The sequence below is a fragment of the Simochromis diagramma genome, unplaced genomic scaffold (assembly GCF_900408965.1).
Source record: "Simochromis diagramma unplaced genomic scaffold, fSimDia1.1 OVJJ01000449.1, whole genome shotgun sequence".
Taxonomy (NCBI): Eukaryota; Metazoa; Chordata; class Actinopteri; order Cichliformes; family Cichlidae; genus Simochromis; species Simochromis diagramma.
This window is the reverse complement of record NW_024387274.1, coordinates 2,785,682-2,808,137: the sequence shown is the minus strand read 5'-3', so window position 1 is coordinate 2,808,137 and position 22,456 is coordinate 2,785,682. Positions and strand designations below refer to the sequence as shown.

The 22,456-nt window shown below is 45.2% G+C and overlaps 1 protein-coding gene and 2 long non-coding RNA genes across 4 annotated transcripts in view; 2 read left to right on the top strand and 1 right to left on the bottom strand.

Moving 5' to 3' along the window:
• Nucleotides 1–22,456, top strand: part of LOC120715634 (ubiquitin-conjugating enzyme E2 E2-like) — a 66,357-nt gene that overhangs the window by 36,196 nt on the left and 7,705 nt on the right. For both annotated transcript variants that reach the window (XM_040002726.1, XM_040002727.1), the window contains one exon: nt 14,941–15,073. In XM_040002726.1, coding sequence (XP_039858660.1) covers nt 14,941–15,073 — 133 coding nt within the window. The remainder of the gene's footprint in view (nt 1–14,940; nt 15,074–22,456) is intronic.
• LOC120715636 lies at nt 232–12,311 on the bottom strand. Its single transcript, XR_005691693.1, has 3 exons — nt 12,299–12,311; nt 9,713–9,715; nt 232–726 (listed from the first exon to the last, which is right to left on the bottom strand). It is a non-coding gene; the product is annotated as an uncharacterized LOC120715636 (long non-coding RNA).
• On the top strand, nt 17,654–20,559 carry LOC120715638. The gene is made up of 2 exons (XR_005691695.1): nt 17,654–18,564; nt 18,595–20,559. It is a non-coding gene; the product is annotated as an uncharacterized LOC120715638 (long non-coding RNA).

Sequence of the window (22,456 nt, the reverse complement as noted above, 5' to 3'; positions counted from 1 at the left end):
CATTGATGCTTGTGCACGGTGTTTTATCTGGTGGCTGTGTGCTGGTGTTTTACATGCTGTGCCAGCCACAATCGAAACAAGTACAGCTACGTTCACTCTGCAGGTCTTAATGCTCAATTCTGATTTTTTTGATCAAACGCGCTCTAGTGTGAACGCTCAGAGCGGCCGCGTGCGCAAAAGAAGACGTCACACACGACGCTCTGTTTAGACCCAGAGCAACAGGATGTGTGACTGATGGCCTTAATGTAAAGACTTCAGACTTTACGTTTCCCAGTTTTGCTTTAAGTTATAAAGTTTTGTTATTTACATTTGTCCTAATAATGATCCTTACTGCTGTTTCAGAGGAGCGCTGCTTCTAGCTGCAGATTTCTGTCAGAATCTGCAGATTATGCAGTACAAAGAAAATGTTCACATTTCTCCAACGCTGTCTTCCCAGCAGTTTCACTGGATAGAAGCGTTCACCATGTCGGGCGCTGATAGTTGGCGTCTGTCTTGTGTCGGTGACGTAAAAGACGGATTTAATGCGACGTGACCGTCAAACAGCAGTCGCTTTCTAAAACATCAGATATGTTTCGGATTCAGCACCACATACCAAAGTGACCCAGATCGGATTTGAAGATATCGGATTTGTGTCGTTCACACCGTCACACCATGATGGGATAGATGGGTCGCAGAGGGTCAAAGAAGTCGGATTTGATGCGCTTTCCCCTGCAGTGTGAACGCAGCCTAAGAGTCTGTGTCTTTGTTTGAGTTTAGCACATGTTGTTTTCTATCATGTCCATCTCCACCCTCTCTCTGTTTTGCCACCAAAGTCCCTGTAAATGCTTAAAAAATGACCAGTGCTGAACAGGTCGATCACAGCTGTTTCAGACTGCACCAACTTATTTCCAGGGAGGTGCACTCTGCATCACAGCACAGGCTTTCAGACAGGTTGGTGCTTATGGTGTACCCATATGTAGATTTAACATGGAGGCATAAATCCCAAATACAATGCTATAAAAAATTTGCCCCCTTATTTTTCTCATATTTGTCACAATTAAATGTTTACGATCACTAGGGATGGGTATTGATAAGATTTCCACGATTCCGATTCCATTTTCGATTCTGTTTAACGATTCGATTCTTTATCAATTCTTTTTAAAAAAGGAGAACACTAAGGTCGATTAGCTTAGAACTTTGTTTTACATCTTCTCTTTGAACAAGATAGAAATTTAGGAGTAACATGGCCTTACAAACCCAACAGTGAGATCTTAAGAGATCCAGCCTACGGCTCTTCAATGGGGTGTCACAGGGTCCCCAGGAAAAAACATTGTAAATGTAAAATAATAAAATAAATATTCTTCTGTAGCAATAACAAAGTATAACATAAATTATTCTGTAGCAATTACACAAGAATATCCAGTAATGTCCCTGCCTACAAGTAAACACATTCACTTACAATCGGGGCATCTGCTGTGGCAAATGGGTGCAAGGCTTTGACCACAAACTGAGTCACTGCTCGGTGACATTCGTCTATCCTGGCCTGAAAGGAGACGCTACCGGCAGACTGCAGCAAGAACTGCCAGCATCTGAGCCAGACTGTCTCTCTCATCATGGTCACTAAATGCACAGTAATGGCAGGTTTGTAATAAGGCAGATCGCGCTAACATAATATGCACTGTTGATTATTTACCTGCCGCATTAACGGGAGAGGACGTGCAAACGTTACCGCTGCTGCTGGGCTGAGATTCACGAGTCCGGAGCGAATTTAAAAACACGACATTCATTTAAGGTCATCGCGTGTTTTGTGAGCAAATGCTTTTGCATATTCGTAGTGTTTCCTTCCTTCAATGAAATATCTACTTTGCAAGTATTGCAAGTTGCCCTGTTGTCATCCGTTCTCGTAAAGTATAACCAAACTTTTGAGCGTTTGAGCCGCCGTGTTTCCTGCCAGGTAAATGACGCTCTGCAACGTGGTGACGTCATTCGGGGCGACTGGAATTGATAAGGGAATCGTTTGCAAACATGGCAAACGATTCCAAGGAACTGAAACAGTGGGAACCGGTTCTCAACAAGAACCGGTTTTCGATACCCAACCCTAACGATCACGGGACTATGTAAACCTGTGTGTCCACGTGTGGAAATATAACTGCTCTCTAAACCTTTAAGCTGATTGGGCCACACTCGGCAGCAAGAACTGCAGTCAAGCTTTTTCAAAAACTGTGAATTTTGTTCCACTCATTTTTCCACAGTTATTTGAATTCAGTCACATCAGAGGGTTTTTGAGCATGAGTGTCCTGTTTAAGCATCTCAGTCTGATTTAGGTCCTTCATTTTCCCGAGCTGGACTTGGTAGTGTGTTTTGGATCATTGTCTGTCCTTTGGGTGATTCTGCTTGAGAGCAGAACTCACGGTTCCATCGGATACGCAAATACTGCAACTCCTAAAGCAGCAAAGCAACCGCGGACCAGCCGAACAAGCGCCAACATATTGGTACGACGTTCTTCTGATGACGCAAACCGTCCAGAAAGCTCGACGGTTGTCTTGTCAGCTTGTCAAATGTTTGGGGATCAAGCCTTTTGTTTTATTGTGATCTGAAACATTAAAGTGCGACAAATGTGCAAAAACTAAGAAATCAGCAATGGGCCAAATACTTTGTGGTACTGTATGCATCAGGCTGAAAATGCTTCTGTGCTCAGGAAGCTTTGGTGTCTGCAGTGAAAGCTGTATGAAAGCTCTCTGTGAATCAGGCCAAACACGTAGTTGAAAACCCCTGAAGACGCTTCACATTCCCACTGTGCTTTTATCTCTTCCTGCAGTGACTGTGAACTGACAGATCTGGAGCCACTCAGAGAGTCCAGCTGATCTCTGTTTGAACTCATTGTTTCACATATATCACTGCACACCTAGCCTTGTTTATACTCAGGTTAAATATATAACCATTACTAAAAATATACTAGTCTCTAATGATTTAATCTTAACGTCTATAGAAGAAAAGTTTTCATTTGTCTCTGTTAACTGTGTAATACTTCACCTTGGCTCATTAACAAAAGCATCAGTAAACTCCTCTCTGCTCTTTTTGCTGGTTTTCATGTTATCTTGTTCTACAGAGTTTTGTTGGGTGTAGGATCTCACAGCTCTATAATGGGATACACTACAGTACAGTAAGTATTATCATAAACACATTTGCATCCATTTAGAGTCACATTCAGTCTTATCACTTGCCTAAATGATCACAGTGGACACAACCTAATAAGTTATGGGGGCATAAACTACACCGGCTAGTTATTGAGAATCTTTAAAGACGTTATTCATGATATCTGCATAGTGATGTCTTTTATTTGTTTGTTGACCAACACTAACAGTTTGGGACTGTTGCATCCTTTCCTCAGGTATTAATAAATAAATATGTCACATAGTTTCATATAGAGAAAAAATTACCAGTAATCATCCCACAGATGTAACATTATCTACAGCTACTCTTAGTACCATTGATGTTAAGTTAGACTCTTTTTCTCCAATTGATCTTTCTGAGTTAACTTCAATAATTACTTCCTCCAAACCATCAACGTGTCTTTTAGACCCCATTCCTACAAAACTGCTCAAAGAAGTCCTGCCATTAATTAATGCTTCGATCTTAAATATGATCAACCTATCTCTAATGATCGGCTATGTACCACAGGCCTTCAAGCTGGCTGTAGTTAAACCTTTACTCAAAAAGCATCTCTAGACCCAGCAGTCTTATCTAATTATAGGCCAATCTCCAACCTTCCTTTCATATCAAACATCCTTGAAAGAGTAGTTGTCAAACAGCTAACAGATCATCTGCAGAGGAATGGCTTATTTGAAGAGTTTCAGTCAGGTTTCAGAGCTCATCACAGCACAGAAACAGCTTTAGTGAAGGTTACAAATGATCTTCTTATGGCCTCTGACAGTGGACTCATCTCTGTGCTTGTCCTGCTAGACCTTAGTGCAGCGTTCGATACTGTCGACCATAATATCCTATTAGAGCGATTAGAACATGCTGTAGGTATTACAGGTACTGTGCTGCAGTGGTTTGTATCATATCTATCTAATAGACTCCAGTTTGTTCATGTAAATGGAGAGTCCTCTTCACACACTGAGGTTAATTATGGAGTTCCACAGGGTTCAGTGCTAGGACCAATTCTGTTTACATTATACATGCTTCCCTTAGGCAGCATCATTAGAAGACATAGCATACATTTACACTGCTATGCAGATGACACCCAGCTCTATCTGTCCATGAAGCCAGATAACACACACCAATGAGTTAAACTGCAGGAATGTCTTAAAGACATAAAGACCTGGATGGCTGCTAACTTTCTGCTTCTTAATTCAGATCAAACTGAGGTTATTGTACTCGGCCCTGAAAATCTTAGAAATATGGTATCTAAGCAGATTCTTACTCTGGATGGCATTACCTTGGCCTCCAGTAACACTGTGAGGAACCTTGGAGTCATGTTTGACCAGGACATGTCCTTCAATGCACATATTAAACAAATATGTAAGACTGCTTTCTTCCATTTGTGCAACATCTCTAAAGTTAGAAATATCCTGTCTCAGAGTGACGCTGAAAAACTAGTTCATGCATTTATTACTTCCAGGCTGGACGACTGTAATTCATTATTATCAGGATGTCCTAAAAACTCCCTGAAAAGCCTTCAGCTAATCCAAAATGCTGCAGCAAGAGTCCTGACAGGGACTAGAAAGAGAGAGCAGATTTCTCCTGTTTTGGCTTCCCTTCATTGGCTTCCTGTTACCTTACAATATAAAGGCGATTGTTGAGGCGACTGGTGATGTGATTGGCGATGTAAAAGTAAAACTGAAGTGAATTGAAAATCACAACAAGTAGCCTGAAGGTGCTTTTGTAAGGTTAAGATCCGACAGTAACACAGAGAAATCCCCAACAATCAAGGGAGGCAGGAAAACATGCACAGTGTGGAAGAGAGCCGGAGATTAATAATAACCACTTTGCATTTAATCGTAATAATGACTAAAGATTAAATGCAAAGCAGTGTGGGTGACTGAAGAGGAAACAGTTGGTGCATTATGGGAATCCCCAGCAGCCAATACCTATTGCAGCGTATCAGCTCTACTCAGCTGCCTTACAAGTGACACTCAGATCCAGATGGACTTTAACTTGGACAGTGTCCCACAGTGTCCATGGTGCAGGAAGTCCAGTGGGGTCACTTACTGGGGCTTTGTTTTAGTTCTACCACAGAGTAGAGAGCCAAGCCAAAGATGACTGTTGCTTGACATGTATTTGTTGATTGGTCGAACATATAAATAGGAAGGTAGTGGCTCGAGATCATCAACTAACTGGAAGATTGATGTTTTGATCCCTGGCTCGTCAATTCCACATATCAAAGTTATAGAGTATGACAGAGTGTGCTATGAAAGAATCTGTCTTGTAAGGTAGAAGTGCTTTTTGTTAAAAGTCAACTAGCTAGGATAACCTCATCCCTGTATATGAAAGCACCTTCAGACTGTCAGTTCTTTAGAAAGACAGGACGTGAATAACCGAGTTGTGGATGATTTTTTTCCCCATACTGTGTTGTCCGTGCTTACCAATAAAACAAATCATGCATAAAAGCCAAATTCATTTAAATCTGCTCCGCATTGATGCAAGCTTCACATCTTATTTGACTTGTCATCATAACAGGTGTGCAGGGAGTGTGTTAGAGTAGTGATTAACATTTACGATGTAATCCGTGTCTGGATTTCTCTTGTATGATCTTATTGGCTGAAGGTCCTCTTTGGACACTACGAGCCACAAACAAAGGCTCGGCTCATTCGCCTGCGCTTTATCTGTAGGACAGATGATTTTCAGGTGAGTCAAGCTGTGCTGTTGTGTCTGCCTGTTGTTGTTTCCATGGAGATTCCTCTTGCAGCACAAAATCAACACACACACACACGCACAAAGTCACTGCAGGGATACAATGTTGCTAGGTAACATGTTCAAGACAGTGGAGAAGTCTAATTGGTTTGGTGTTGTTTCAAAGGTTAGTGTGTTGGAGTTACACCAACGTTGTGCTTCCACCGTTAAACTCTGTCGCTGTGAGTCTCCGGCTGACGGACGAAGGCGAGCCAACACTTTGATTTCACTGTTACCGTAGACCAGAGGTGGGCACCTCCAGGCCTCGAGGGCCCGTGTCCTGCAGATTTAGATCTCACCCTGGGTCAGAATCACATGATTAGTTCATTACCAGGCCTCTGGAGAACTTCAGGACATGTTGAGGAGGTCATTTAAATCAGCTGTGTTGGCTCAAGGACACATCTAAACCTGCAGGACCCCGGCCCTCGAGGCCTGGAGTTCCCCCATACTTGTGCTTCTCACTGCTCACAGAGGCCAGTATCAGTGTTGCTGGCTCTGTGCTCTGGCTACATTTGGATTCAGCCATGTGTTAGCGTCTTCATGCCGGGTGATGGTGATTTAAGCAGCTCATTGGGTTTGTTGTTACAGATCTTTTTGTGTTGGCTCCCATATGGCGTACTCTGGCGAATGTTGTGTCTTCATCACACACATGGTGAAGAACTCGCTAACATGTCAGCGTGTGGTTGTCGGCTGGTGCCTGGATGCACATGGATGAAACAGTCAAACAAATATGGGCCCGAGTGCTGAGTTAGCTCTGCACCAGCCGTCATCCAGTTTCATTTGGTTTGTTAAAGGTAGGCAGGGATGTTAGATGGTTTCTGCTGTCCTCTCTTTCACTGCAACAACACGAGCTGAGTCTGACAACCTTCTGCTGGCGTGTCACAGGATACATATCTGCCCATCTTTAGCAATCACTTGTTCCCTGCTTATCAAAAAGGGTTGTTTGTGATCACAATCTAATCAGTCGGCTGTTGGACAGATAAAACAGCTTGTATTGTTAGACATGCTAAGTTAATGCTTAATTTAACAGAGCGGTCGACTGTTTAAAAGCTTCATATTTACTCAGTTTCCACAGTTCAGCTTTCTTAAAATAACAAACGGTGGGAAAAACTGAAGCTGTCGTTAATCTGAGCCGTGCAAACACACAAGCTTTTCCAGTTTGGGTGCTGATTGCAGTGGGATAGGCACCATCCTGAGCAGTACACGAGCATGTACGTGAATGCCGTTTCACAAAAATAAGACGGCTTATTTAGTGCAGATTCAAGAAACTGATACTGTGAAAACTGCAGCTGTTCCAAGATGCAGTTTCCAGCATAAAAAGGAAAAATACATTGAAAAGCATCCATGACAGATGATCAGATGATGAAAAGGTTGTTACCGTCCTTAAACATCATGTGACATCCATAAAAACTAGCAGCATAGGCGAGGATGGACAGAGCTCCTGGTCGTCAGGGGCCAAAAGGATCAGCTAACACAATCACAGACACGCCCACAGGTCAAAGCGATAAATGGTGCCAGTTTGAACCCAGAGGTCACCGAGCCTGCTGTTCTAACTCAGCTGTTGCTTTATCAGGTGTTTCACTTGGTCTTTGAGATATGGCTTTGACTGTAAATGATGAGATATGGATGTTTGGAGATTTTCATCACTGAACAATGCAGCATGCTTGGTTAAAGTTCTCTCTGGTCTCTAATTTTAAAGGCAAAGTGTGTAACAGTGTCCGAAGAGGAAGTGATCACAAATAGGTGGCTTTATGTCCAGCACAAGGGAACTGAGGACCTTCGTCATGAGCACACTCAGAGTATTTGATGTGTTTCAGAACAATGTGCGAACATCATGTAACACCTGTTGCAGTATCATGTAAAATCCTCGGCTGGTTCTTACGGTGATTCACTGACAACGGGATGTGATAACACCGTGTGATCAGTACAGAACAGATCAGCCGTTGAAGTTTGATTGAAGACGTTTTTATCCTGCATGTCAGAAATGTTAGGCTGACTGAGTCTACTATTTAAACTTAGAGGATGTAAAAGCATTTTAACCATTTCAGTTAGAGTGATGGATGAGCGTGACTGGAGGAGGCTCAGCAGAGTGAAGAGAAAGCACAGTGTCCATAGGTGACTGAGGATGTACACCTGTGTGTACGCCTGTGTGTACGCCTGTTTGTACGCCTGTGTGTACGCCCGTGTGTACACCCGTGTGTACGCCTGTTTGTACGCCTGTGTGTACGCCCGTGTGTACACCTGCGTGTACGCCTGCGTGTACGCCTGTGTATACGCCCGTGTGTACACCTGTGTGTACGCCTGCGTGTACGCCTGTGTGTACGCCCGTGTGTACACCCGTGTGTACGCCTGTTTGTACGCCTGTGTGTACGCCCGTGTGTACGCCTGTGTGTACGCCTGTTTGTACGCCTGTGTGTACGCCTGTGTGTACGCCTGTGTGTACGCCTGTGTGTACGCCTGTGTGTACGCCTGTGTGTACGCCTGTGTGTACGCCTGTGTGTACGCCCGTGTGTACGCCTGCGTGTACGCCTGTTTGTACGACTGTGTGTACGCCCGTGTGTACACCCACGTGTACGCCTGTTTGTACGACTGTGTGTACGCCCGTGTGTACACCCGCGTGTACGCCCGTGTGTACGCCTGTGTGTACGCCTGTGTGTACGCCCGTGTGTACGCCCGTTTGTACGACTGCGTGTACGCCTGTGTGTACGCCCGTGTGTACGCCCGTGTGTACGCCCGTTTGTACGACTGCGTGTACGCCTGCGTGTACGCCCGTGTGTACGCCCGTGTGTACACCCGCGTGTACGCCTGTTTGTACGCCCGTGTGTACGCCTGTGTGTACGCCTGTGTGTACGCCCGTGTGTACGCCTGTGTGTACGCCTGCGTGTACGCCCGTGTGTACGCCCGTGTGTACGCCTGTTTGTACGCCTGCGTGTACGCCCGTGTGTACGCCTGTTTGTACGCCTGTGTGTACGCCTGTGTGTACGCCTGTTTGTACGCCTGCGTGTACGCCTGTTTGTACGCCTGTTTGTACGCCCGTGTGTACGCCTGCGTGTACGCCTGTGTGTCTCTGGTCTGTTTGTCCACCAGAGCACAGAGAGTGCTGAGGGGCGTTTGTCCTTTATCTTTGTGTGTTGGAGCTCTGCAAACTGCAAACACTTGTATTTGTGCCGCTCTGTCCTTACTGTAAGCATCACAGAGTGTGTCTGTGTGCATGTGTGGCAGTGGACCGTGGCTCTCAGCATGAACTAATAAGTTTATTTTTTAATGCTTTGCCATTACACATTCGATTAGCCAGTCTGGTCCAGTGGTCTCACAGATATGAGTCAGGATGTCTGTGTGAGGTATTCCTGTAACAACAGCACAGGTCAGTCGCTGCTGCTTCAGTCTGTCAGATAATCTTTACATTTAATGACCTTCAAGTATGTTTGACGCTAAACAGAAGACATATCAATATTTCTTATTACAAGTCAAATGCCAAACATTGCCCAGAATAGATACAAGTTGTAATAATAATTCAAGTGTTGTTGTGAATGTAGCATGGATATGTGAAGCTGTGAAGCTTGGTTCATATGTAGGTGAGTAAGATGAAGCAGCTGAGAGCTTTTGTGTGACCACGTACAGACTCAGCAGTAGCTCTGAGCAGGTGCAGCTGAGCCAGCATTACTACACTGTGTTTGTCCTGCATGAGTCTGAGTGTGTGAGGGCTCCTCTCTAAATAAAGCTGCAAACAGGTAATCTGACACATTCACAACCTTAGCTGAGTTGCTCACGTGCTGTTTCTGTGCGCTTCATTTCTTTCTTTAATAAGCGTCACTACACATCAGCAGTAGCATCCAACCAGCTACAGATTCAGTGGTAATATTAGCCCTTCTCATTGTTAAAGACTGCAGAGCTGTTTGTTCTGTTAGCTGAGCACTCCCAATGCTGAACTCCCAATGAGAGCTTATCTCTGCTGCCAGGCTAAAAATAGCTTCTGGTACGAGAAAATAAATAAATGCACGAGCCACAAAAGAGCTCAAAGGGAGGTGTGGCTGACTGTGGTCGTTGGATCAGCTGTTACACAAGAGTACGATCAATTAAAAATATGCCGACTTTTTAGAAGAACTTTTAGATGAAGGTTTAAAAAGTTTTTGCATTCGGTGACTCACATCTTTAAAGACCAAAACAACATCTAAAAGTCTCCGTGCTCTGCTAGTACTCATTAATCATGACCACATCTCAGTGTGAAACAAAGCCTCAAACGCAGTTTTTAATCACAGATATCTCTTAGCATAAAGGTTTCTGAGTTTTCTCCACTCCAAGCATGGAGATCTTCTGTAGGAGACCGTTGTAGTCACAGTATGGACATGTGTTCATACTGACCTCCAGTCTGTCTGTGAATCAAAGCCTAATCTCTGGCTTTTGATGCATCATTTATGTGTTTATCAAAGAGATGATATTTCAGATATCTTCAGTTCTAGTTTGTGCTCGTTGTCGTCCTGCTCAGCACCTCCACTGCACTCACATTTTAGTGGTTCTCTGCTGTATGACAGGAATGCACCGGTGAAAATACAATCGTTCAATTCAAATCCATGTTCAGTTTAAGTCTTTGGCTGCACACTGTTTCATTACATCCATCCATCCATTCGCTTCCGCTTCTCCTTTTCAGGGTCGCGGGGGGTGCTGGAGCCTATCCCAGCTGTCATAGGGCGAGAGGCGGGGTACACCCTGGACAGGTCGCCAGTCTGTCGCAGGGCTAACACACAGGGACAGACAACCATTCACACTCACATTCACTCGCACATTCAAACCTAGTGGCAATTTGGATTATCCAATTAACCTATCCCCACAAGCTGCATGTCTTTGGACGGTGGGAGGAAGCCGAAGTACCCGGAGGGAACCCACGCAAACACGGGGAGAACATGCAAACTCCACACATAAAGACCCCGGCCTGATGTTGGAATTGGACTCAGGACCTTCTTACTGTGAGGCAACAGTGCTAACCACCATGCTGCAATAAAAACAGCAATAAAAACAAAAATTGTACTTGGATCTTTTGTTAGTGATTTTTTTCACATCTTGTTTCATTACAATCTGCTCAAAAGCCCAAAGGGACACTTTGAAAACCAGAAAATGGGGAAAATCCTGCTGGTATCTGTTATGAAATGAACTGGAACATGTGTTGGGAACAGTGGGATGCCACATCATTGATGGAAGTGAAAATGATCAAACTACACAGCAGAGTTAAATTAAGGACAGAGCGCTGCCTTATGTTGCAACTTTACGTGGCCCCTCATGTGCATGTAATGCACAAGGTCCTGAGTTCAGTTCCTCCATCAGGTCTTTCTGTGCAGGTTTCCAACCTTATAAACAGGACATTTGCATAATAACAGAAACCAGCCCTTCAGTGGGGAAACCTGCAGTCAGCTGAGACTGAAGAAGTCACTCGATGAGTGACGAAACGTTTCTCCCACAAAACGCTACGTCCAGATGAACAGAATCAACTCTTGGAGATTTCCTTACCTGGATGATTGAGGAGGCATCAAGAAGCAGATGGATAGATTGAAAGTCAGTGTTTGTATGACCACCTTCCTTCACCACAGCTTAAATTCTCTTAGCCAAGCTTTCTTCTGATTTCTTGGCGGCCTGCTCTCCAGGCTTCTTGAGCCTCCTCCTGTTTCACAGCTGTAAACACTTAGTTTAGTAAATTATTAGAAATGTTCATTTCTGTCTGTAGCTGACTGCAGGGACATTACTGGCATGTTAGCTAAGCTCCGTGGTGGAAAGGACAGTTAAAGTCATCTTTTTGTTCTGTTATAATGTGAAGAGTTTCAGGTGTAATGATATCTCCAGCAAACCTGTGATTGTGCTGCTTAACAAAGAGCTGAACTGTGGCCACTACACCAAGACTATATTTAGACGCAGCATTCAAACACACGATGTCCTCTGGATGTTGTCTCATTAACTGCCAGCAAAATACGCAAAGCCAATGAAGTCAATCCACAATAAAGTCCACTAAAAACGTTCTGAAGGAGGGTCTAATTTGTGTCACTGTTGTAGTTCAGCTATCACCAGAGAGCCGTTTACAGACGAGGTTCTTTCTTTATGTCCCTGTAGAGGGACAAGCTCAGTGCTCATTATTTATGGCTTACAGTGTGGAAATAGCTGCGTCCATCACTGCCATTTGGCCCTCATTATAAACAAGCTCAGGTCATTCTCTGCTCTAGAAGTGATCCGAGATTTAAAAAAGAAAAAGTTCCCCTGGATAAATAGGAGAGCAGACCCTTAGGTGAATTTTCAAGATCTGTGTCCTCCATCATCCTGACAGGCGTAGGAAGGTGATAAAAAATCAAACCCGTTCTCCACTGGAGCTCGGATCTGTCCTCCTGCCAGAGCAGGTTGTGTCAGGCTGCAGGTACAGGAAGAGAAAGCTGTGACGGAGCACAGCCTCCTCATGTAAACTGCAACTGCAGGAAGAAATGAACGAGCTGAAGAGGTGTAGAGCCCAGTGTCTGCCTCTTAATAGGATTTAATGACGTGAATTTTTGAGCGCTGAGCTGTTTTTGGATTGAAGCATCTAACACGAGCTTGTATGTGCTGTGTTCATGAAATCATTTACAAAAGTAATTCAGTGATTTAAAATCCACCTGCTTCACTCAGAGCTCTGTGACAGTGTTCACACAAGGTTTGGCAAGAGACTCAATCAACGTTCATCCATAACACTGTCGGTGTAACACCTGAAATAAAGGAGGAAGTAAAGCTAGTGTGAAAAATACACAACATGTCGAAAAGCAACCGCGTAATTTTGGGTGACAATAACAGCAGTTTAGATGATTTTACAGTGAGCCTTGCTGTGAATGAGCAGCGGTGCCCACAGACGGTTTAACGTCAGACAGTATTTTCACAGACCGGAGTTTAAGGTGTGGCGGATAAATGCAACAAAATAAAATGATACGACAAAAACTGGTATTTTGTAAATATAACAATAAACACAAATTCAGTGTGTAATTGTGTAACTTTATTAGCAGCGTCCTCCTGAAGTGCACCAACAACATTGAGCGTAACGTCCTCCTCTCTGCCCCTCAATGCTCTCTGGTCGCTATGGTAACACATTTCTTTCAAAATAAGACACACAACTACAACACGGGAAAGACCCAGGAAACCGAGTTAACGATCAAAACCCTGAAAACCATCAATTTCACACCCGAGCCTCAACTCTCACGGCCCGGTACCAAACGACTCACAGACCGGTACCGGGCCGTGGCCCGGGGGTTGGGGACCGCTGCCTCATCTTCCACAGTGGCCGAAGGCTCAGCAGTTTATGTGGCGATCCTTCTCCTCAGCCACTCTTCATAGCGGCCTTTGAGGCCTTACCAAAGATATCATCTCTCCGGCCAGCTCCGGGTCTGTCTCTGTCTCTGTTAGTAGGAAAAGGTGTTTGCATTGATATTAGTAATTAAAATACTGTAGTTGGTGAGGATTTCACAAATCAGTGCAGCATTGGAAAGAAAATAATGTTAGTGAGAAAGTAAACTGAGGTCATTCCCAGTCAGCAACCACTGGGTGGCTGCTGGAGATGTGAAAGCACTAAAGTTCCACTCACTAGTGACGTGTCAGTGATCCCATAGCAGCCACAAGTCACTATGTTCCCAGACCAGTGGATGAGTGGTTGCAGGAGGTTGCCAGGTGACATATACCAGAAACATGTTTGCATGTGCTCTGGTCAGGAGCGTGTTGACACGGTCAGCTGTAGTTAGCAGGTCAGTGGTGAGCCACAAGGTTTGCTTAGAAGGCAAACGTTCTCTGTTTCAGTTTGAATGGTGCTTGGTTAGTTAGCAAGTCTCTGCAGGCTCCAAGCAGCCACAGCAGTCCTTCATCACCAGGGCAGTCCTAGCGTTTCTGTTTCAGCACCTCTTTGTCCCCCCAGCAGAACCTTTAGTGACCCTTGTTCCTAGCGACTGGTGGTTAGCAGACTGAGCCTCGGCCTGTGTGACTGAGGCCTTAGCCCGTTTCAGATTACAACTATACAGGTGTTACGTTTTGAGTCAAATGGACCCAGATTTCCCAGCTGGCATGTTTGTAACACAACTAGAAAATGTGCTCCCTGTTTAAAATGCACGTGGATACTTGAACCTGAAATAAATGGCTTAAAATAACTGAAATACTCTGTCAGTGTCGCCACCACGATGAATCCAACCACTGGCAGTAAAATCTGTTTGGCACACAAACATAGATTTCTTTGAGCCACATCAGGCAGAGTGGAGAGACGTGTCGGCCTCGGGTCCCCACCGGGCCCCGGCTCACTGCCACAGCCCAGACTATTTTTATCCATCCAGAGGAACATCGGCATCCTTTCTCCAGCCTGCTTCCATAATTCCTCTCTGTGTCCAAACACACGCTGACAACAAATGCAGCGGCCGGCGCTTTATAACCGCCTGCTGTTTCACACCAACAGCTCCACGTTTCTGTGCACACGCCTTTCTTTCACTGCGTCAACGATGAAAGTAAAAGTAAGAGAAGAACTGACAGGAGCATCTGGCCTAATGCCAGTCGAAAAGGGAATTGGATTAGTGCATCTCCTCTCACAGCTGTGCGTGTGTGTGTGTGTGTGTGTGTGTGCGTGTGTGTGTGTGCGTGCGTGCGTGCGTGCGTGCGTGTGTGTGTGTGTGCGTGTGTGTGTGCGTGTGTGTGTGTGTGTGCGTGTGTGTGCGTGCGTGTGTGCGTGTGTGTGTGTGTGTGTGTGTGCGTGCGTGTGTGTGTGTGTGTGCGTGCGTGCGTGCGTGTGTGTGTGTGTGTGCGTGCGTGTGTGTGTGCGTGTGTGTGTGTGCGTGCGTGCGTGTGTGTGTGTAGCTGTGCTTCATGCTTGCATTCACATGCCACAGACATCAGCCCTCCACTGATATTAATGATGCTCCACAAAGGTTTGATCCAGTCTTTGTTGCTGACAGCGGTCTGAGTCTTGTATGGACAGCAGCTGATGATTATAACCTAACCAGAGTGACTGAAACACACAAACGGCTTCTTCTTTAGCACCTGTCGGTAAAAAGATTCTCTTCTTTTCTTCCTCTTTTATTTTTGTACATGCAGCGCCGGCCCTAAAGGAGACAACATCTACGAGTGGAGGTCCACCATCCTGGGCCCTCCGGGCTCCGTGTACGAGGGGGGAGTGTTCTTCCTGGACATCGCCTTCACACCAGACTACCCCTTCAAACCACCCAAGGTGAATGACGCCCTGCAGCTACGCTCCTCCCCTACAGCTGTGAACAATGGCGGCGTTGTCCTAGCTGCCTGTCACTGTTGTCCAACAACAACGAGTCATTGAAGGCTCGTTAACCTTCAGCATGTTGACAAAACAACATGTGACTGCAGCCCAGGACAGAGGATGCTCGTACTGAGCGCACAAAGCTGCTTTCCTTTAGTCTCTAATCCTCAAAAGACCAAATGAAAGAAGTGTCAGTGTCTGTAAATGCAAAGCTGTTAGTAGTAGTCAGACTGAATTCTTTAGGATTACTACAAGTACTCGCTGACAGCTTCTTTTATTTATTGTATTAACAGTCAGTTTTCATTACAAACTACGTTCATCGGTGGGATTTCACATGTTCTGTTCTTGGTTTCTCAGATCATCTCCTCTTTAGATCTTCATTTAGCTCTTTAACAGTTTTACTAAGCCAGTACTGTCAGTTAATAATAACTGAACCCAAACTGATGTACGGTGTACAATTTCCCCACAGTGCCAATGAAATCAGATAAGAGAGGGGAACAAAACAGCAGATTAACCACACCACTGACACAGCAGACACAGTCAGACAGGCTGTGATACAAACGCACAAACTGGCACTTACAACGGTCACAGAGGAAACATCAAGAACAACGTTGTAAACTTCAGAGTTCGTGCTGTGCAGCTTTCAGGAAAACTGCAACATACCAGGAGTCACATATCCGAGTGTGCAGGTGTGGTTAGCGTGTTCACCGATGCCAGAAGTATTCAGTCAGCAGCAGCTTGGTGCTGCTGATCAAACACACTGGATTAGATCATTAGTGAGTGTGACCACCTCTTTGGCAGTTTGTCGTCTGCAGCATGTAGGAGTGTGTTAATGCCACAGGAGTGGGCGTCCCAGGAAACCATGGCCCTACAAACCATGCAGGGCTCAGACGTAACTGGCTGTTTCGAAAGGATTGTTAGGGCAAAGCTTCTCTTCTATTTATAAAGAAAGAAAGAAAAGAGTTGCCTTGTGGACCACAAGACCACAGCTGAGATGCTCCAACTCACAGTGCCACAAAGCAGACGTGGCATATTAGCCTCACTGTCAAACATGGTGGGGAACGTGGTGGCGATGTGGGGTTGTTTGGGTGTTGGGCACTCTGAAGTCACTGTATGAAGTCAGACGTCTAAATACAAAGGCTTGACCTAAAATGCGTCACACAGCAGCAGGACAATGGTGCCAAGAAACCCTACAGCAGAATCAAGGTTTCACAACAGGACCTAAAGAGAGCTGTGCATAAACCAACAGCTGTGAGCTGAAGCAAACTGAAACCATGCTGGAAAGAATAGACGGACCATGGTGCAGGAAGTCTAGTCCTTATTGTTCCTGCACAGTTTTGTCTGTAGCAGAGCTCCAAGTGTAGCTCCCTCTGTCATGAGCCAACAGGGCTGCTGTTGAAATCTTCCTCTCCTCTATTTGACCCTCTGCCTAACACTGTGCTCACACCATCAGTGCTCAAAGTGATTTTTCTCTCACAACAAAAGCTGAACTGGTTCCAAGTTTGGGTTTTTTTCCCAGTGAACAGACGCAGCATCCACTGGGATATTCTCAACGAGCACTGACCAACAGTTCAGTGACACGTTGGTGAAAGTGTAGCTGGTCATGGGTGCGTCGTGTCACAGTGGCTTAAGCATCAGGGACATAGTGTTGTTTTTGTAACCAAGCACCCACACTAGGGCTGCCACAAACGATTATTTTGATAGTCGACTAATCAGATCATCATCCATTGGACGTACAGGTACAGCTTATTGCAGCAGCAGCATCTGCTCTCATATAACTATCATTAGCTTACAGCTTTAAGTGTTTAAGGTGCTAACTAAAAATAAAGACAAGATGATAGTTTATTAAAGTTTAATGAAATCTGCAGATTGTTTCGGTGAAGTTTAATAAACTCCTTGCTATCTAAAATATAACAGGACACCGGAGTAAATTCTCGAGCATCTCACACTTCTGATGATCAGCTGTCTGCTTGATGTTTATTCAGCTGTGTAAAAACTTTAATCTCAGCCAAACCGATTTACTCAGGAACAAATAAAACACTGAAAAAAGCCAAACAACAACATTTTTAAGTTATCTAAGTGACTCATATATCATGTTTAACCTGAGTAGTGAAAGACGGCGGTGGGTTTGAAAACGATTTGCCGGGAGTCCGGTGTTCTCACGGCTCTAGTGACCTAGCCCCCGGCTAGCTATCGAGCTAGTGGGTAACAGACGTCTCCGAAAACGTCGGAGCGCTTTTGAAAATATGCGGTGTCCTGATAAACTGAGCAGATATTTGAGGTTTACACAGCTACATTCTCCCTGAAAATATGTTAAACGTTTATTTTGTGACCCAGAAAGAATAATAAGAGTAATATTAAAACTAACTAGCTGCCGCCATTGTTGGAAACTGAGCTGGGCCGCGCTATGAATTCTGGGACACAGCTTCTTCTTCTTCGGGGTTTAACAGCAGCTGGCATCCTCGTACATGCAGTGCTGCCATCTTCTGTTCCAGTCCGTTATTACACTCTTAAATCCTGCTACTTATTCCTGCGTCTTTCAGGATCTTACAAAGTTTCAAACGACGTGTCGACTATTAAATCAGTCGTCGACGATTTTGATAGTTGACGTAATCGTGACTAGTCGACTAATCGTGGCAGCCCTAATCCACACGTTTGAAATCTGATCTCTAATCTCAAACCCACTTCTCACTCTGGTTCTGTGTCCTTCCTCACACCATCAGGAGTGCATCTAACGTTTGAAGCAGCCACACAGCTGTGAAATGATATTCTCTGCAGGTCGGGTTCCCTTAAACTCTGCAGCAGGGCTCGGTCTTTATCACCAACTTTTGTGTTGGAAACCCGGCTTTACGGTTTGTGCAGCCTCTGAGACGGCCACAAGATGTGCTGCTTTCCCCCACCGTGTGTGTCCTTCTGCTGTAAAACTGCTGTAGGACGTTGTGCGTTCATGCAGGCTGAGGAGGAGACTGAGCCCTCAGAAACAGGCAAAACCCTGGAACAGAGATCTAAACTTTTTGCAGCATTTGCATGTTCAAATCAAACTGCCAGTTTGTATCAAAGCAATGAGGTGCTTCTGATCGCCTTGTCCTGTCCTGCATGCCCTGGCATTCAGCTGCATTCGGCCACCCTCCAGTAGAGTCTAGGAATACTCACTAAGTAATATCTAACTGCTATTTATGTGCTTAAACGATAAGGCAGGAAACTATCTGTGCCATATTTAATGCTTTACAGCGGGCCGTTTAGTGTCTGTGCACATGTGCCACTGACAGGAGCGGTCCAAAACTGTGTTAGCAAATATGCATATATGATGTTTTGCACTGAGGGTGTTCTTGACCAAATGTTGTGATTCAACTAAATATTCACAGCATGTTTTTAGCAAACCTTTGCTAAAGGTGTACTCACATGTATCAAACTCACATGTATCAAACTCACATGTATCAAACTCACATGTATCAAACTCACATGTATCAAACTCACAGGAACGTTCAGTCATATTTTTAGTGGAATTTCACAAATCTGTGAAAAATGTGTTGAGCTTGTTTGTTTTATTTTCTTTCATCTGCTTTGTGTTACGAGGCCATTACAGACCACCATAAGTAACAAAGTCTGTTTACTTTGTTACAAGTTCTGAATTCTTGCTCTTTAATTTCCTTGTTGTTGGGTCTATATCTCTGACTTGTTCCAGTATGTAAAACTCTGCATCCTCAACACTGAGCCGCTTGCAGCCCTGTGCTCTATGCAGACAGAACAGGGAGGAAGCGTCAGTGACTTTAATCAGCTGCTTAAATCTGATATTTTCAGCTGCTCTTCTTGGCTTACTGTCGTTTACAATAAAGTAGGCTGCTGCATTTGCAGTATCAGTATCTTAGTCATGAGGAGCAGCACTGGAGAAAGTATCTGTAGTGTTGCACAGTGCAGGTGAGCTGTGTGTGCACTGTGCAAGGACGGCACGGCGTCACATGGTAGAAATGATTGGTGGCGTTCCCACCGTTGTGATACATGGATAGACTTTATATAAACTATCTCTCATATTTCTGTATGTCTCGTATGATTATGTGAAATAGAAAGTCACGAGTGTGACTGCAGTGGTGAAGTTAAGAGCAGCCTGGGAATCATTCAGACCATCCCGAACCTCGCCTACCAGGAGTGTAATCAGATGTTGATGCTCCATCTGTCCAGTGTGTATCACTTTTTGTTTTTGTGGTTTTGAAATTTACAGCAGCTCAAAGTTATTGGGAATCATGTGACCAGGCCTCGATATATGATCTCCTGTTCAGTGTCAGCTGTGTGGGTCCTCACACAGAGCCCATCCTAACTCTTGGCCTCCTGCCGCCTTGTTTTTCCATCGTGGTCGTGATCTTTGCCATCCAACGTACAGCGAGCCATGTGACAGCTGCTCACTGCTCTGGATCACTCACTAATGTTAGGTTGAGCTGACACTGATACTTTAGAGGCTGAGCATTGCAGGGATGCTGCATCAGTATTTGTACGTTGGTCCGACCTCAGAACTGGTTGAGTGATGGCTGAGGTGAGATTCCCCCAGCACTGTGCCCTGCAGTAACTCGTGGCTTTGAACTAAACTTCTCTATACACTTGATCTTCCTCTGCGTGATATAAATCTCATTTTCTGGGATTTCATTTCCAGTCTGCATGCATAATATCGTTGGGCAAGATACGAACCCCAAGCTGCTCTCTGACCACATCCATCAGAATGCAGCTCACACAGAAAAATGTGCGAGCATGAATGAGTGAAGGAGACGTAAACAAGGGAAGCAAGAAGGCATCAAGGCAGGTTAAGGGCTGACCTCGGCTGACTGGCAGGTTCCTCGGGCCTGTTGGCTAAATGGTAAATGGACTGGTTCTTATATAGTGCTTTTCTACTCTACCTGAGCACTCAAAGCATTTTATACAACTCGGCGCATACGAGAACTTTTTCCTATACATGCGATCGATCCTCGGAGAGCAGCTCAAAGTTTAAAGTCAGGGTTAGTGTCCACGGATATTATGCGTGCAGACTGGAGGAGCCAGGGATCAAACACCACCTGAGCTACAGCCCCAGGTCTTTTTTTTTACCTCACTTCCATTTGTTACATGCACAACAAGAGGGACTCGTACACGGGCTAATGTACATTCAAACAGAAAAAACACATACACTGCAGCTCCCTCTCCTCCCTTACCCAGCTTACAGGCTCGGAGGAAGATGAGAGCCACCAAGGACTGCATCAGCGTGCAGCCACAGGAGGCTTCAGTGTGTACAGGGCTGCTTTGAGTGCGCACAGTGGAGCGTTTCAAAGAGACGACAGACCTAGAGGAATATTCGTGATGGGATTTATAAACAAATGCACCGATTTGCTAAATCTGTCAGGCTGCATTCCAGAAATAAACCTCGGCTAACGGGAGGTCGGCTTCTTGCTGAGGATTTGTGACGCTGCATTCAGAGCTGGTGACACTGAAGCAAAGAACAAGCTAAAAACAGTTGTCCAATGAATGCACCAAGGACATGAGGCATTTATGGCAAAGACTTCAGGCACTGAACAGTGGACATGTTTGAGGTTGCAAACAACTATCACTGCCTCCAGCCTGCCAGCTATTGGCTGTGACTGCAGACAGCATGAGGAGGTTTCTGCAACATGGGTCCAGATCTCATCCCAGGCTGCGTGCCAACACACTGTGAAGAACAGCTGACAGATATCTTCATGGACCCTCAGCCAAAGCAGAGTGCTGTATCATGAAATGCTTTGAGAGGCTTCACATCAGCTCACGCTTCCCAACCAAGCTGGGCCCGCTGCTGTTCACGTACAGAACAAACCATTCAGCCGAGGTTTCCACCAGAAGGCTTCAGCCAGAGTGCTGCTCACTGACTTCAGCTCAGCGTCCAGCGTGACATGTTCCCTGCTGGGCTGCCTGACACCTGCACTCGGGACAGATAATGTTGCTAGAACACACCGAGCCCCTTCTGCTCACATTACTGACATGTGACATCACCAGTCACGTCACACACAGGTGTTGGTCTTACAGCCGACCACAACGAGTGCGCTTACAGGAAAGGAGCAGCTGACACTATAACCGACGGACTATACCTGCAGCTCTCTGACAGAAAGGATTCACGGCACAAGTTCTCGGGAGTTCAGACAGACGAGCTAACCCACCTCTCCGTCACCTGGCTGATGGAGGTGGACCTCCCGTCCCAGCTATGAGCAGATTTTACAGAAGTGCCGCTGAAAATAATCTCAGCTGCCGCATCTCTTCCTGGTTTGGAAACAGCGCCGCAGATGACAAGAGTCAGCTCTCACATAGCTCGCTCACACTCATCACACTCAAATGCCTGACAGCACTCACACTGCTTAGCCAGAGCATGTGTAATGATAATATTTCAAGTTTTTCAACACTCATGCTGTGTAAGATAACACAATGTATATTTATAGTGTATCAGTGAAGTCCTCTTAGATGTTTCCAATGTGGCGCTGCAGCACTGCTGACGTGAAACAGTGACAGATAAATCAATCTGTTGATCTTCATAATAAGAGGAGGGTTTGTCTCTCTGAACGGAGGAAGGGTGACATGAACGGGGGCAAGCTACAGCTCATCAGCCTCGTTTCTAAAGACACACAGAGGTCAAAGGTCACTGCTTAATGATGCAGGGCTCTTTGTGCTGAGCTATGCAATGTCTTCAGTGTTGATGCAGGCACACAGGCAGGATATGAAGAGCGCTGTCAGCCTGTGCTGGTCGTTTAATCTAACTGACAAGTGTTTCATTGATTGAACCTGTCACGTCCTAAATGTCAGGAGGCATGTGCTAACAGACGGAGCTGCAGGAAAACACTGCAAGTCTGTTAGCATAGGCCTGTTTTATTGGGCCTGTTTGTTGTTAGTTATTGAGAAGGGAACAGAAATAGAGCGGCCGTCCTCTCCCTTAGAGTCAGGGTGAGGAGGTCCTCAAAAAGAACCAGCTGAGGTGGTGTCCTGCTGGGTTGGGTGGAGAACGGCACAATGTGCCACGCTTTTTGTTTTCCAGATGTTAATCTGTCGTATTTTAATAAAACATGAGCATCTTTTGTAGTAATGTGTTTTCATATCATATTTAACATCAGTTTGTTGTTTCGTTTTCTTCATTGTGTCTTTGGAAGTTACTGTAATGCATCATGCAAGGTGCCACACAGTTAAGCAGCATTTATATGAATCATTACAGCAGTGGGATCTGATATTGTCCTTTGAACAGTCCTTAAATTTAACTCGATATCTGACTGTTTCTCAGGTTTAGACCAGTCGGTCAGTCGGTTAAAATTAGCTGCAAGGAACACCTACAGTTAGGAGGAGGGAGGGTTCAATACAGGTTCAGCC